The sequence below is a fragment of the Anomalospiza imberbis genome, chromosome 18 (genome assembly GCF_031753505.1).
Source record: "Anomalospiza imberbis isolate Cuckoo-Finch-1a 21T00152 chromosome 18, ASM3175350v1, whole genome shotgun sequence".
NCBI classification, from domain to species: domain Eukaryota; kingdom Metazoa; phylum Chordata; class Aves; order Passeriformes; family Viduidae; genus Anomalospiza; species Anomalospiza imberbis.
The window spans coordinates 11,749,374-11,766,262 of NC_089698.1; the positions used below are offsets into that span (position 1 = coordinate 11,749,374).

The following is a 16,889-nucleotide window of genomic DNA, read 5'->3' on the forward strand; positions in this document are numbered from 1 at the left end:
GAGCGAGCCCCGCCAGCTCTCGCGGGATCCGCCTGCTCCGTGTGAGGCTCGCTGGGAAATGTAGTCCGGCCCAGGAGCACTACTCGCCGGTGGCGGCCCGGGCGCGCCCCGCACGGGCCCCGAGGGTCGCGGCCACGGCAGCCCCGGGCTCCCCGCGGCGGTGACCGGCCCGGCGCTCACCGGGCACAGCCGCGACACCTGCCCGGGCAGTGCTGGGGCCGCCCACGCCGCCCGCCCCGGTTCCGGCCGCCGCCGCCCCTCCCTCGCCCGGTGGGTTCCGGGTCGCACATGAAGGCGGAGGCGCCGCCGCCGCTCTCGGTAGGTGCTGCGGCGGGGGCGAGGGAGTGCGGGCCCCGGCGCTCCCCTGCCGGCACCGGCGCTGCCGTTCCCCGGGGGGGGCCGGGTGGGAGCCTGTCCCGGCCCGAGCCCGGGCGCGGCCGCGTCCTCCGCCCCGCTGGCCGCAGGGCTGCCGCGGGCACGGGCGCACGGGAGGGAGCCGCCTCGGCCGGAGCGCCGCCGGGCCAGCGGCTGCCGCCGGGCCAGCGGCTGCCGCCGGGCCAGCGGCTGCCGCCGGGCCAGCGGCTGCCGCCGGGCCAGCGGCTGCCGCCGGGCCAGCGGCTGCCGCCGGGCCAGCGGCTGCCGCCGGGCCAGCGGCTGCCAGCGGCGCGTCCCCCCGGGCCGGGCGGCCCCGGCAGCCCCGGCAGAAGGCGCTGCGGCCCCGGCAGGTGGAGGCCGGCCCCGCGTCGCTGGGCAGGGCTGCGCCGAGCGAGTGCCCCCGTAGCGGTGTCAGCCCGGCAGCAGAACGCAAAACCGTACCTGTGCTCGGCCCGCCTTTGACCTCTTCCTCTGGGCTGGTGTAGAGCCAGGCTGCCTCAGTGAGCGGTGTGCGGTTCCAGGTCACCTTCCCCTGCGGACAAAACTGCTCCTTCTCTGTCACCGCTGAGAAATGTCTAAGCCAGGGGTCAGAACCCCACAGGCGCCTGCCAGAACAAAATTAATGTGGTGAACAATATGAAAAGAATCATGTTCATGAGAAACTGGAGCTGGAAAGTGCTGGAAGAGGCCCTTGCTCTCTTCCAGGTCATTTAAGTGTTGTGTTTGGCATAGAAATAATTACTTCCTATTTTTTTTTCCTCCTTGTTTTTTAGAATACTTAAAAAAGTCATGATGTGATTTAAGTAATTCAATAAATCAGGTTCAAGTCCTGGCAGCTACCCGAGTTTGTCAAAATTCTTTGAGCAGATTGGCTAATTTATAAATTACACAGAAATTACACAACAGAAAACATTAGAGTTCTATTAATGTGGGTAAGTTGCAAATCTGCTACAGATAAGATAAAACACTCAAATTAGACAGCTCATATTCTTTAGGTTGCACTACTGTTCACAGGAGGAAAAAATATTTTTAACTATCCATTTATTTAAAAATAGATATACTTCATGGTGGTGTTGTCATATGCATTTTAAATGAGGTGTTTTATTCTGGATATGTCTTAGAAATAACTTTTGATGGGTTTGGAGGGCGGGGAGAAAGGCAAAACCCCCCAGGTGTTTGCTGAAAGGAATGAATGCCAGCATTTGTGAGACAGCATCATTTGCAAAAGCAGTTTCCCGAGCCACACCTTTTGGTTTCCTCCCACTCTTCAAGTATACTACTAATGCTAGAAACTGAAAATGGCTCAGAAAGTCAATTCAGAGTGTGTTTGTGCTTATTTCCATTAGTGATGTAAGGGAGGACTGTGTGTGCAGACCAGGCAAAAGCATGTCATCTTCTGAGTGCTGAAAAATAATGTTGAGATATTATATTATATTATATTATATTATATTATATTATATTATATTATATTATATTATATTATATTATATCCTCCATTCTTTCTTTTTGTGGGGACCTCGGTCAAAAGGAGTTGTTTTGGGTTTTTTCTTGTATTTGTAGAAGGTTCCTAAAATGGAGTATTTTAGAATATTTATTTTTGCACAGTTGTGAATGCATAGAGGGATTCTGAAAGAATCACTGACAAAAGCTTCTGCCTTCCCTTTTCCTTGAAAAAGCATGAAACTGCCTTAAGTCTTATCTACACACAACATGAACTCAATTGGCTTCTATGTAGCAAGTGCCCATTACAAATTATCGCCTAGTTGGTGAATTATTCTGCTATTTGCACTCCAGTTACAACGAACAATAGTTTTGCTTTTCATTTTACATTGTTTGTGGCATCACATTTGTTTTCCCAAGTGTTTTGGCAGGCACCCAGCTGCCTCCCCTTTCTGACTTAGCTGCTGCGTGTCCTCTGCCCCATAAAGTCCTGGTCCATAGCCAGGTTCTGCCTGCAGATCTGCAGCCCCCAGGCTCAGCACAACTAGCATTCTGCTCCTGTAGCCTGTCCTGTCAGGCTTGCAGCTGAAGCCAGCTTTAAATCCTAATCCTTGTTACTCCCTAGGGAGAGATGAAGGTGTGTCAGCCTTAGGGCGCAGAGTTTCAAATTCCTCCAATGCATTAAGATTTTTAAGGGCCTCATGTGTTTGCATCCCAACCAGCACACCCCATCGTTTGTTCTGTGTCAGGGAAAAGCTCTGATGAGCATGGCCTGCAAGAGGGGACCAAGAGGAACTCCATCATTTTTAACAGCAAAAGCAAAGTCATGCTGGTGAGAGTAACTCCAGGTATCACAGCAGGTAGGAGACAAGCCTGGCTGCAAGGCAGCTTTGGAAGGAGAGACCCTGGGGGTCCTGACAAGCAGCTAGTTGAATGTGATTTCTCCAGTGGGGTCCAGCTTCATACTGGGCTGTGTTAGCAAGAGTACAGCCAGTAGGTCATGTGAATTATTATTTTCCCACTCTGTTAAGCACTTATAATCCCAAAAAATTGGAATACTGTGCCCAGTTTTGAGCTCTCTACTGAAAGAAAAAGCTGAGAATTCAGTGGAGGAACCATCCAGGGCAGGAGCACTAAAAAGAAGATACAAGCACCTGCCAGGCAAGAATACTGGATTTTGCTCAGTACAGGGCAAAAAGAATAATGGCAGAGCCAGTTGACATTTTTTATGCTACCTAATGGGCACAGGACAATGTAGAGCCAAACTCTCCTTTGTGGTACACCATACCAGGGATGAGAGGCAAGTGTCACCAATTGCAGGGAAAAAATTCACACAGCTAAAGAAGAAAACAAATCTGGTGGTTAAACAATCAGTTTTCTGACTACTGACAAGGATGTTGACTAGACAAGGCTCTCCCCATCCTGACCCAATTTTGAAGGTTTCCCTGCTTGGAGCAGATTGGACTAGATACCTCCCAAGTTTCTTTCCAGTCTGAATTATTCCACACTTCTAGGAAAGCAAGGGACCCCCACCAAGCTCAAGCTTGTGGGGTCACATGTCCATATGGCAGTAAGCTAAACAGATTTGGATACCCGACACCAGCACGCTCGAGTTTATTTTGGGCACAGCTGATGCACAAGAAAATATCACTATCTGCATAAAACACCTCTTTGTAGTGATGTAACTGACAGCCACGAGCTCTTGAATACAAAAATGTCTGAGTTTCCATAGAAACTAACTTGGTTAATCCTTCCTGCATCCAGCCATTTCTCTACAGTGGAGAATCAAGGCTATCAGCACAACTTTACAAAAAGACACCCCCAAACCCACACATGCACCTGACATTAGGAGCATCTCTCTGACCTGAGTGCTGGTCATACAAGGGGTGAATACTTGGCTATGTGTGTATCATACCACACAACACCAAAAACAGACTTCAGCACTGTAAATGATCTATAGCATGTTAAAGCACAGCATCCCTCACCAGAAAAGAGAGCTTCAGTTAGCTGTAATGGCAGCATCGGAGCACCATGTGTGACAATTGATCTGTGTTGGAAAATATCATTAGGACAGACATTGCATTCTTCTCTACCTTATCTATTTTGCCATAGCTTTAACTTTTCCCTTCCCATTTGCTTGTAGTTGAGTTAATCCATTCCTAGACCTTGTGTTCTTAAAAGGATAAGGATTTTCAGTGAGTACAAGAGCAACCCGCATACCAGTTTCTCATCATTTTTCCCTTGATCAAACTACAGTGCATTCCCTAAATTCCTCCTGTCCCAGTGCCAACTTCCTCAGTCATAAGCCACATACCTTTATTATGAAAACAAGCTGTTGGTCAGAGAGGGGATTTTGTTTTAAAAAATTACCATGACTCTTTTCATGGGTAGTTATTGAGTTATTTCAGTTGAATAATCAGAACACCTCTACTTTTCTTCATGCCAGTAATCTGCAGAAGCATGTTGTAGAATTTGAATACAAGACAACCACAGAGTTATCTTCAAGTCACTGAGACATTGTAGCTTTCACTGCGTCCATAGCTTATTACCAGGAACCACTGGTGAGACACTGAACTCTGTATCTAACACAGGAAAGACAAGGAAGTGCTCAGGTTCTTTTGTGCTCCCTCCATTGCAAGGCATGGCTGCCTTCTCTTGGTTCTCAGATGGAATCCAGACACAGAATGTAGAAGATTTCAATCTACTGAAAAAGAGCGGTCTTGTGGGAAAACCCTGAGGGTTTTTCCATTTATGGAGGGATTTTTTTTTGCCTGTTGTAATTTTTTTAACTCCTTGATTCAAAGTGACAAAACAGTCAACATCTTTCTACACTTGCCTGCAGACATGCACATACAATTACTGATCCCATATACTTTCTTCTTTATGTACTGAAAACTCAGTTGTAATACCTTAAAACCAACATAACTGCAGGCTCAAATATATCATGCAGCCAGCAAAGAAAATGTCTAGGCTGATTTTCTCTGCAATTTCAAAGTGGTCAGAACAAGGACTTCCCTGTTTCTGCAGACAACATCCCACAGCGCATGAGACAATACTTCTTATCTTTGCTACTTTTAAAGAAGCACAGTGAACTCAAAGAATTCCTCCTCTTTTCCACCTGCAGGGTTAGTTCCACCAGTACTCAGCTGCTGAAGCCCACTGCTAACAACTGACCAGTACTGAGAAACTTTCTCAAGAAGAGAAGGGAAAGAAAACATATTACTCAAATTTCTAAGAGCTTGCTACAGTCACAGAGCTGTTTTCACAATAACAGAAATAAGAGAGCAGAGAGGCCTCGGGTACATCCTACAAGCTGACAGTAGAGAAGCTCAGGATAGAGGAACAAACCTGTTCTGTCTCTCTATCCAGAACTGTCCTGCTTACATTACATTTAGGCAGCTTTGGGTTGGTTTTGGGTTTTTTAAAATAAACATTAGGCAAAATAGATTTTTAGACAGCAACAAAGGCCAAAGCACACTGGTCAGACCACACAGTTTGAGAAGCAGGGTGCTGTGCGAACAGCAGTATCCCTCCTCAGCAATTTTGTAATCAGCATTTAGAACAATACCCAAAGAAATACACAAAATTGTCAATCAGCTCAGCGAACACACTGCATTTAATCCAGAAAACTCAAATGCCAAGTCCATCCCACTTCTCTTTCAAAGAAGCCCACAACACCACCCCACTAACCCTGCCACAGCAGCTGCTCTTGTACCTTCCTGCCCACCCGACCCCAGCTGCTCCTGGCGCAGCTGTTCCAGAGCTGAGCACACTCAGCTGAGGGAATCCTGCTGGCCACATCCCCCACAGCCACCCCGTGGACCTCTTGGTCCACCCTTCTTGGTTCTGCACCTCTTTTCTAACAGCTCCTGAAACTACCTAGGCAAGAGTTAAGAGGCTTTTGGCTCAAGGAAAACTTAACAACATCTGTCAGTCAGACTTTATAGATTAATACTACAAATGTTCACCTTTAATTTTATAGGCTGGGAGCAGTTCATTAGGATGATGTACAAGCATGAGTGACCACCCTGAGGGACAGTCCAGCTCACCAGTGACAGCTGTGGTACAGCCCAGGGGCAGGAATTGGAAACAGGAGGTCAGGACAGCCAGAATTCAGAAAATGGAGCGTAGCAAAAAATCTGTAGGTTCAGCTGTTAACCAGCCAAAAATCAGCTGTGGAGGATGGTTCAGCTGCACTCCCAGCATCTCTTCTTGACCACACTGGGTGGTCACAGCAGAGCTGCTTTGTTCAGCTCTTCATAATGGTTGTGGCATAATTGAAGTCTGTATCTACTCAAACTAAGTGTGAGATAAACTCCCTGCAGATCTCCAAGACAGCCCCCACTTGTCACTGAGAGCTATTCAGATACTAATGCTCATACTGGCTATAGAATCACTAAATAATTTATCATTTTAATGTATTTCTATTTTCTCTCTTTCATAATACCATTTAATCTTCCTGGTTCCAGTTACCACATTTGTAAGATCAGATCTCTTCTGGGGCTTTACTTGCTGAAAGCCTCATCCACTTTCTGTTACTTTTTAAGATTATTCAGATAGAGAATATATTCTGAACAGTAACTATCTACAGTCATATTAAATAAAATTAAATAAATAAAGGCTTCCATTTGGGTTTCCCTCTCTACCCTGCATGTATCTCTCTCTGTAACCTGCTTCTCCTACAGTACATTTGTTTGCTAACACCTATTACAGGGCTTCAGTGGCCTGTGTAGTTTTATCTCTCACCTTGCCTTGGCCTCTCTCCCACCAATGACTGCAGTATATGATACACTATAACGCTGTATCAAAGGTCATGATGTTTCCCCTAATCCTGAAATGTCCTTGGATTCAGAAAATAGTTAATTTGTTGGTTTTACTCTGCTTTTTGATGCAGTGATTTTACTTCCATAGGGACTTCTTTTGATACAGCTCTCTAAGAAGTGGAAAAGATGTAACCTGTTTTGGAGCTTTAACCACATTAAACCACATTAACAGAGTTAATCTTAATCAGTCCCTCATTTGGACCATCTCTCGCCTTACTTTGGTTTTGCTGCATTTATTTCCTTTTAGAGAAATGGGAAATTTCTGATCAACATCATGTAACACTCACTGTTTCACTTGCCTTTCTTACTACATTATTTCCCTTGCCTCAACCCATCACTCTTAGTATTCCCCAGGAGCAAATGCAATGATACACTAATGTTTTGTCTGCTTTCATTTGATTTCTAGGAAAAGCATCAACCTGTCATGAAAAATAACCCATTACTCATCTCTTCAGCTGATGATGGATAGTTTTCCCTCTCTAATCGACCTGAGTGCTCCCCAGAAGGCAGTCTTGTCAGAGCTCCTCTGCTGAGCTGCTGCCTTGGTTTTGGTGGCAATGAGCAGATTAATACGCTTTCTCAGGGTTTTTTCCATCCCATTCACCATGCAACACCACCTTCCTTTTGTTTTGGGCAGTGTAGGGTAACTTCCTCAGGCAGAACAATAATAAACGTTTTCCTATTTCTTGGTGTCATCTGGGTAGCTTCTTCCTCGCTGCCCATACCCAGAATACCTGCAGTGTTTTGAGATCTCCAGTGCTGCCCTCACTGTCTGTGGCTGGCACAATAAAACAATGGTTCCGTTTCTTCACTGTTTGTTTGGATTTGCTGGGTTTGTTCTCTTTTGCTTCCCTGACTGCTGCTAAGCCCTTGTGGCACTAATCTATTTCCCAGGCTGCTGAAGAGAGGTTCTTCTGAATGTGTTAGCAGCCATATCAGCTCACTTACTTCCTTTTACTAATGGGGGGTGTTTTTTTAATGCGTGCTAACAACTGGATAGAGTCTATAAGCTCTGACTGCTACGACTTCTGGCATTCCTCAAAGACAATGGACAGGGTAAATTACAGGATGGTAGAAGAGGACTCACGAGATTTTGATTGCTTAACCATAGACATGAAACACAATCACTTGCAGATAGCTTTTTACATGTGTTTCCCAATGTGCCACAGGGGACCTTCCCAGTGTGTTAGTGGCAACCCTAGTAAAAAGGTACAGGATAGCCTTGGACAGTGCCCATTCTGGAGGAAATACCTGCTCTCTGCAGGGAGTCACAGGGAAGTGGATAGTTGTGCATGCTAGCTTGAAATTGCCAAAATAAAGAAACTCACATTGAAGCTTGCAGTTTTGTACGGTATTTTGCACAATTAAGGTTGGGAATGTGCTTAGCTACAGAAAATGCAAAAAGCAAACACAGCGAGAGAGAGGAGAGAGGAGAGGAGATTCTGTGGTAAAATATTAAGAGAAGGATGGAAGGTGCAGTTTATATGCAGAAAGGTTACCTGAGAATACCAGGCAACTTGGCAATTTGGCAAAAATTTGGTCCATTTTTTGTTGCAGATGATACAGAAATACAAAAGAAACAAGGGGTTTTGGTAATGGATTGGGAAGTGAAACTCTTGCTAAGAAAAAAAATACTCATGTGACACATACCCTGATATTGGTCTGAAAACCCAGGAGTCAGAATACCTGTTTTTGGAAAACCTTATTCTGCCACTTCGGTGTGCTGATGTCCCTCTATGTGTTTTCAGTATAATTTGGAATAATTTGTTCAGGACAGAACTGTCTCTCCATTGACTGAAGAGTTGCTTTATTTTCTGTGACAGGCAAGGGTCAGAGAAACATTTGTAAAGCAAAAGGCACAAACCTTTGCTGATTCTGTTGTCTCACAGATTTCATTCTGCTGCAGCTGGTAGCTGAGCACTTCTGCCTGGGATGGCGGAGGATCAGGAGCTGACTCAGGCACACAAAGCTGCACTGGAGCCCTCCGTGCAGCAGCGCAGCAGCAACACTTACCGCAGCGCAGAGCACTCGCAGGCCCTGCTCAGCGGGCTGGTGTCTCTCCGGGACAGCAGCATCCTCTTTGATGTGGTTCTGGTGGTGGAAGACAAACCCATCGAGGCTCATCGCATCCTTCTGGCCGCCTCCTGTGACTACTTCAGGTACGCTGCAGCAACAAGCACGTGGCTGCCTGTTAGAACTGTGACATCCTGATCTTCTGTCTGGGCATACTGCTGAATCTAAAATCAGACCCATCAGATGGAGCTGAGGCTGTTTCAAAATACTAACTGTGGCTTTAGTCACCTCTCTGTTATTTCTCTGCAGAAATAAAGCTCTTGTTCCTACACACTGAACTTACCTCCACTAAATTCACTGTGGTACTTGGAGGTTTATAAAGAGGAGAGACCATCTGAGAGCTGGTGTCTTCTGCTTAAGTGCACTCTAAGTGGCTTTTAACATATCCTTAGCATTGTAAGACTTTGCCCGTGGTGGTGATCATTTCATAATACACAAAAACTCACTGGAGGTGGGTTACCGTGTTGTGCCTGTAGGGTGACTTGCTGGCCATTAAACCAGGCAGTCCCCAGTCAATTTGATTAGCAGTTCCTTGCTTTCAGAGAGCAAACACCCAAGTCAATCCAGACAAACTTCTAACTGAAGGAAGAACTGCTCTACCTTGGAAAAAAATCCTCACTGTCCCAAGTTGCTCTGTCCTTTTCCCCCACACCCAGAGTATCTGCCTGTGACCATTGACTACCCATATATACTGGGTCTGTATTTAAGTCCTTCACCTGTGAACTGTACCTTCTAGGTTGCCCCTACTGTTTTCCTGCGCAATGAAGTGTTACTTCCTTAGGTGCTAAAGGCCTGTACTCTTACCTTAGAGAAGAGGTAATCACATAAAAGTGTCTAGCTAGGTTTTTGTATTTCCAAATATTTTTTATGTTCCCAGGACAGCATAAGATGAGCAAACTGGAAATAGCTTCAATGCAAATCTGCTATAGCATGTGCTATTGTCTGTTTTGCAGAGGAATGTTTGCAGGAGGATTGAGAGAGATGGAACAAGAAGAAGTTCATATTCATGGCATCTCCTACAATGCAATGTGTAAAATCTTGAACTTCATTTACACTTCTGAGCTGGAACTCAGTGTGAACAGTGTACAGGAAACCTTAGCTGCAGCCTGTCAGCTTCAGGTGAGGTACTGGAAGATGTGACAAAAAAGAAACAAGAAACAAAATCAACAATGAAAGAAACAGAAAACATGGATATCTGGTTAGAGGGAGGGTTAAGAGGTGAGCAGGAGCATGGGGATGATAAGAAGAATTTCTAGAATGCTGTATCCAATGGAATTAAGTGTGGAAGGGTAGGAACAATGAATGGGTCTTTGCACATCTCATCTGTGCCAATGGTTTCATTAGTTAAAACATTACCCATTTCACCTAGAGGAGTATTTTATATAGCATTCACTTTCACTGATCTGCTTGTGAACGCTTCCCTGAAACAGAATATCCCTGGCCTATGGTAAAGAATAGGGTTTGCTGCTCAGAAATTGTTGTGCTGCTCAAGGTGAGTCCACAGGCACGTGACCTCTCCTGACCCCATCACTACAGGAAATCCTGCCACTATGGTTTGCACTGAGTGCAGGGTTCATGTGCTTTTAAGACAAGACAAGACTTTTTTTTCTCTAATTTCCCCTGCAGCTAACTGCTGCACAAGGCTTTGGTACTAAATCTTAAATTTTGTGAGTGCTTGCTTTGGTTGGTTTTTACACTCTTTGTTAGCAGAGGGGCTCCCGCACAGCAGTTAGTTCTTTGTTCCTCCTGCCAGATACAACTTCAAATTGTGTTCAGAAGATAATATTAAATATTCATTTTCCTTTCCAGTGGCTTCCTCTGCTCTTGAGTGATATACTTGTTACAGATACAATATTTGATATAGTATGTCTCTAGTGCTCTGAAGAAAACAAGCACAGAGTGACTGTAATCACCATGTCCTCAGTGTCTGTTTTCCTGGCTGCTCCCAGGCAGGCTGCAGAGCAGGCACTGCCCAGTGTCCCACATGTCTTGGAAGGCACATTGCTGCCGCACCTGAAGCCAAACTTAGTCTTGCAGTAGAGAATGTCTAGAAGAGCTGTATTATATTCAGCCACATAGCCATGCTGAGTTCTCTTTCTCTGGGGAAAGGTGAATGGGGCACAAGTGACCATGGTGGTCAGACTGTGAGGAGAGCAGCCATTTCGTGGACAATTTCCTTACAGTCATCCCAGGCTTCAGTCCCCTGTGTCTCAAGTGTGGGGCAGGTGGTGTCTGAAATGGAAAACCTCTCTCTCTTGCAGATTCCAGAAGTCATTAAGTTCTGTTGTGATTTCCTCATGTCCTGGGTAGACGAAGAGAACATCCTTGACGTGTACAGACTAGCTGACCACTACGACTTAAAGCATTTGAGTGAGCAGCTGGACTCCTACATTTTGAAGAACTTCACAGCTTTCTCAAGGACACAAGTGTACCGACAGCTGCCCCTGCAGAAGGTCTACTCCCTTCTCAGCAGCAACCGTTTGGAGGTTAACTATGAGTTTGAAGTTTATGATGGAGCACTTTTTTATCATTATTCTCCAGAGGAACTGGAGGCAGATCAGGTCTCCCTGATGGAGCCCCTTAAGCTACTTGAGACAGTTCGTTTTCCTCTGATGGAACCCCAGATCCTGCAAAGGCTTCATGACAAATTAAGTCCATGTCCTTTAAAAGATACAGTTGCAGATGCATTAATGTACCACAAGAATGAATTTCTTCAGCCAATGCTTCAGAGCTCCCAGACACAGCTGAGATCAGAATTTCAGTGTGTAGTGGGATTTGGAGGGATGCATTCTACTCCATCCATTGTCCTCAGTGATCAAGCCAAGTATCTGAACCCCTTGTTGGGGGAGTGGAGGCACTTTACAGCTGCACTAGCTCCCAGAATGTCCAACCAAGGGATTGCTGTTCTCAATAATTTTGTGTATTTAATTGGTGGAGACAACAATGTAAGTGGTTTTCGAGCAGAGTCAAGGTGTTGGAGGTAAGATAAGGATAATCCTGCTATTAATTTTATTGCCACCCTGTAGCCCATTTCTGAGTCTGTAAGCCAGTAGACAGTCAGTACACTTGCCAGCCAAAAGATTAGGAACTGAGCAGGAGCCTCACTGAAAGAAAACACAAGAAATTAGCTTCATAGTAACAGGAAGCTCCTAGCAGAGCTTATGAGACAAAGCTGAGCCTGACAGTGTAGAAACAGCTACTCATTCAAGAGTATTACTCGTGCTTCTTTCTGTCTTGTTGGAGGAGGGAAGTATTAAAGGTGTGGGAAGCAGTAATGAGCCTGAACTCTAGGCTGTCTAGATGTTCTCTAACTGGCATTTTCTGGAAGTCTTCTATGTGAGTTTTTTGTCCTAATACAAAAGGATTTTAAATAAAATGCTATTACCAAGAGATTTTCAAAAATCTGTGTGCACAATAGCAGCATTCCAAAGTCGTTTTATATTACTGTGTGACAGGGAAGAGCAGGAGGAAGGATCTGGTTTAGACCTTCATGCCCATTACATTGCAAAAACAGATATATACCCTTCTGTCTTAAATTGTGCTCATTTTTACAAGTCTTAGCTGAGTTGCTGTTATTTTATGGCATGCATAGTTTCAATTCTCAACCAGTTTTCTCTGAAAGTAAAATTTCCAGATGAGAGAGATAGTTTGACGTGAAAGTGAATCATGAGATTCACTTTGAGCAGCAGATATTTGGGGTAAAGAATCAAAGAACCCACCACATATTTATGTCCTTCTTGTATTCTTGAAGATCCAGATTCAGTCTTTGTGCTATTTTTAGACTGTGTCACCTTGTAGAATGGCTTTGTGCAAACAGAGATTGTGATATGTAACCCAACAGCAGTGTACAAGATAATGGAAAACCTAGGCTTTGATAGCATGAGTATGTCAGCTAAAGTACATCTTCTATAAATAGAATAAAACAACTTTGCTAATAATAAAATGCTGAGAAGGCCAAATTTCACATCACATAGAGATGAGCTCAATTTCAGCTGAAGACAGTGCAGTAACCCACATCCGTGGAGCTGTCTGGTATTCCAGCAGTGATTCTGCGGCTGCAGGAATAACTTTCTTTGATGCCATTCTTTTATAAGGTATGACCCACGACATAACAGATGGTTCCAGATCCAGTCCCTGCAGCAAGAGCACGCTGACCTCAGTGTTTGTGTCGTGGACAACTATATTTATGCCGTCGCAGGCCGAGATTACCATGAAGACCTGAGGGAAGTGGAGAGGTATGACCCTAAAACCGACACTTGGGAATATGTGACACCTCTGAAGAAGGAGGTAAGGAGTGCATTAGCCACACACTCTACCACAGTTCCCCAGTTCCTGATTTAATCCTGCTAGATGTTTTTCTCAGGTGTAACTTTTAATTTGCTGATATTCAGATGGGAAGCGGTAAATGCTGTATATGCAATAAGTGGATGACAAGAAAATTAAATGATAGCATATGTAAATTACATTTTCCAGTTAAATGCTTATTTTTCCTGTTTCTTGTTGATTTTGCCTGCACCTTTATTGTGTTAATCCTTAAAACTTTTAATAAAACAAATAATAAATGTGTGTCAGTGCTAAAAATACAAAAAGCCTGAATTGAGTGCTACTAAGTAGAATAATTTGCATTCCTGAAAACACTGCTTGTATAAGAAAAATCACCTATAAAAAGGCTTCCAAGTAGATTAGGGAGTAAAGTTATAGTATGAATGATCTAATCAAGGAAGAATAAAGACAGAGAATGCTGCAGTTCTGGAAGTTTTAGAAATTCTAGTGTGTTTCATTCAGAAATTTGCAATTACAATATATTAGAAAGAACTGTCCGTAAGAAAATCCTTTCTGCTTTTGATCTCTGCATAACTCATGAACAATGTCACTCCTTTCATGTCCATTCCCTGCTTCAAAACTGGGAGAAATACACAAATCCAGAGCTCAACCTCTTGCTTTGCCATTGGTGTGGTGGTGCAGGTGTACGCCCACGCGGGAGCAGCGCTGGATGGGAAGATGTACATCACCTGTGGGAGGAGAGGAGAGGACTATCTGAAGGAGCTGCAGTGCTATGACCCAAGGACCGACCGCTGGGATGTCCTGGCAGACGGCCCAGTGAGACGGGCGTGGCACGGGATGGCTGCGCTGCTGGGAAAGCTCTACGTCATCGGGGGAAGCAACAATGACTCTGGCTACAGGAGGGATGTTCACCAGGTGAGATCGTGTCACACCTGGGTCTTTTCTTGGCTTCCCATGGATGCTGGCACTTAGATGTAATGTCTTTTTCCTACTAAGTATGCAGATAAAACGGTCTGCTCTGCAATGGCTGCTGGATGAGCTCTCCCCCACTCACCTGCAGAACTGGCAATGATTTATTTACTGTTGTCTGTCTGGAACACTTTGTCTCACCCACAAAGCATTAAAGCTCTAGCACTTGGAATTCTTATCAATTTTAAAACATCTCTGATGGATAACTTCATTGGCATGCACATGCCCAGTAAGCAGAACATCAGTTAAATTTCCTTTACTGTCTTTACATGCATTTTTTTTAAGTGGAGAACTTTTGAATTACCAATGTATAATTGCAGGGCAGAGCTATTAAGGATATGTTGGATGGCAGTTGTATAATGCAATTAAAATGTACAGTATCTGATGATAAAGGACATCTGGAGAGAATTCTCTTGAACCTTATTCCAGCTTCTAGAACTGCTAGAGACTTGAAAAGAAGATACAAAAAGTAACTGCTCTTATAGAGCCAGTGGAGATGGCAGAATTAAATCTGGCTGAAGAGTGTGTCTGAATGATAAGAAGGTGCCTACAAACGAAAGCAGTTAGCCAAGGAGGTACCCAATGAAATCTGAAGCTCTTCAACATATGGCACAGACGCAGCTTAGCAGATTTGTCATATTTGTGTGTTCCAGCATTTCTTCTCTAATGCAATCAGGTGAATTATGTCTGGGCTTATATTAGCACATGTCCTCATCTCTTTCAGTTTTGTATACATTTTTGGAATGACATACAGCTGTTACTCCAGCAGAAGGGTCAGAACATGTGATTTCAAAGCTATGTGGTAACTGCACAATTTTCTGCTGAGCACTGTACTTGTATTAGATAGTCATACGTGCCTCCATTATCAACACACTGTCAAAAGACTGATGATATTCCTCCCTAAAATTAGTTTACCTTATGGCCAAGCTCTGTCACGAGGATACAAGTCCAGCTTTGCCTTCTCTCTTCTCTTTTTTGTTTTACAGGTTGCCTGCTATAAGCCAAGCACTGATCAGTGGACAAATGTATGTCCACTTCCCGCAGGGCACGGAGAGCCAGGCATCGCGGTCTTAGACAACAGGATTTATGTCTTGGGAGGCAGATCCCACAACAGGGGAATCCGCATGGACTATGTCCACATTTATGATGCAGAGAGAGACTGTTGGGAGGAAGGACCCCAGCTGGAGGATGATATTTCTGGGATGGCTGCCTGTGTCCTCACGTTGCCCAGGGCTATTTTAATGGAAACAGAGAAGTGGCTCTCAGAATGGCATGCAGACCGAATGAAGCATCATCTTGACTTTCCATCAGAAGTTATGAGCGTATCAGACTGGGAGGAATTTGACAATTCAAGTGAAGATTAGAAAACTTTAAATTTTTTTTTTGTTTGTTTTTTTTGTTTGTTTTTTGTTTTGCCAGTGGATGAGGAAATTAAGGCTTGGGGAAAGTACTTGAGAGATTTTATATGTCTTTCTTATATCATAAAAGTATTTAAAGGTTTTAAAAATAAGTGTTCCGCACAAAATGCCATTCACAGTCAGTATCTACCCATCTGCAAGTGTCCTGCACAAAATGCACTTACAGTCAGTACCTGCCCACCTGCCAGAAAGCAGTGTTTTTAAAGTAACCACACAACTGCCATTTCCCCCCAGTTGTATAGAGGTTCTTGTACTTTGAAGGAGACTTTTCTCAGCCTTCAGCATGGACAGAAAAAAAAACACAGAAGGCTCAGCTTGACTAGCTTCTTTCCTTCCAGCTTTTAGCTCAAAATAGCTTCTTGAGATTTTTTTTCATTTTCTTTGGGTAATAAAACTTCCTAGCCAGCTTAATACAGGAAGGTAACACCTAGTGCTGCCCTCCTGTGCCAGGTGTCAGACAGCTTGATTAGTTTTTCAGCAAGAGCGAACATACAGAAACAGGAACAGTAGCAGGAAAGTCTGAACCTTCATCTCATCTGGGCATGCAGCCATCCTTGTAACTGGCTGAGAGTCTGTGAACTGACACCCACTCCTGAACTTCTATACTGCAAGTTCTGTCAACACAGTGGAAAGAAGATTTCTAGAAAAATATCTCTGTACAGAATATGGCAATCTCATCAGACACATTTGTTCTCAACCATAAATTAATAAATTCTTGTCAGAACTTTTTTAACTGCTGTCTCTGTTTTATTAACAGTGATGTGGCAGCTGAATGTTTCATTATATCTACAGCAGGATTGGCAAAGTTACTCCGATTTTTTTCATTATTTTATTATATGCTTTAGAAGAGAATAAAGAAAATAGAGATTGGTTTGCCACAGCAAAAGAAAAAAATAATGAGATAACAAGAAGTATGGAAGATTACACTGGTCCAAGACTCTGCAGTAGCTGAACTAATGCCAGGAACTACAGTTGAGAAAGATATGGCACAGTAAATCCTTCCTTCATGGGGCCTTAAAATAATTGGTTTCTGACTCCCATCTTGCTTAACATTGGGTTAGAAGCTGATATAAATTGTGAACCAGTGTGATACTGAACACTCTGACATCCTTCCTCTTGGAGGGGTGGAGTAATCAGTCCTGAAAAAAATCCTGAAAAACTCCTAAAAGCTTTTAAATCTTATAGCAATACTGGGGTTGCAGAAAGGCAAAACCAGTGACAATCAGAATGACATGGGACTAGGCAAGTGCCATCACATTGTGACAAATACCGCACATGGATGTGCTGCTTCAGAGAAATGCAGTAAGTTCCTGGATATTCCCCCTGCTTGGGGGTATTCTGTTTATGGAAGCAAAGATGATTTCAAAACAGACCTAAATTACTCTGCTTAAATAGACTGGGCTTCTAGAAAAAGATTCAAGAGTATTTGCATTATTTGCATTAAACTTATTTGTTTAAATAAGTTCAATAGCATTTTCTTGTGAAGAGGGGCATTTGTTGGACTCCA

At 44.0% G+C, this 16,889-nt stretch overlaps 1 protein-coding gene across 3 annotated transcripts; it reads left to right on the forward strand.

Annotated features, from left to right (window-relative positions):
• The first annotated feature begins 180 nt into the window (after positions 1-180).
• Positions 181-15,923, forward strand: KLHL22 (kelch like family member 22). 3 transcript variants are annotated; one of them, XM_068209108.1, is made up of 7 exons: positions 181-318; positions 8,528-8,797; positions 9,665-9,830; positions 10,973-11,691; positions 12,806-12,998; positions 13,677-13,910; positions 14,951-15,923. In XM_068209108.1, the coding sequence occupies exons 2-7, from the start codon at positions 8,571-8,573 to the stop codon at positions 15,326-15,328; spliced, it is 1,917 nt and encodes a 638-aa protein (XP_068065209.1). In that variant the 5' UTR covers positions 181-318; positions 8,528-8,570; the 3' UTR covers positions 15,329-15,923. The 3 variants fall into 3 exon arrangements, with proteins under 3 accessions (XP_068065209.1, XP_068065210.1, XP_068065211.1); XM_068209109.1 differs by having other exon boundaries at positions 205-318; positions 8,545-8,797; XM_068209110.1 differs by lacking the exon at positions 181-318 and having other exon boundaries at positions 8,571-8,797; positions 9,589-9,830.
• The last annotated feature ends 966 nt before the right edge of the window (positions 15,924-16,889 follow it).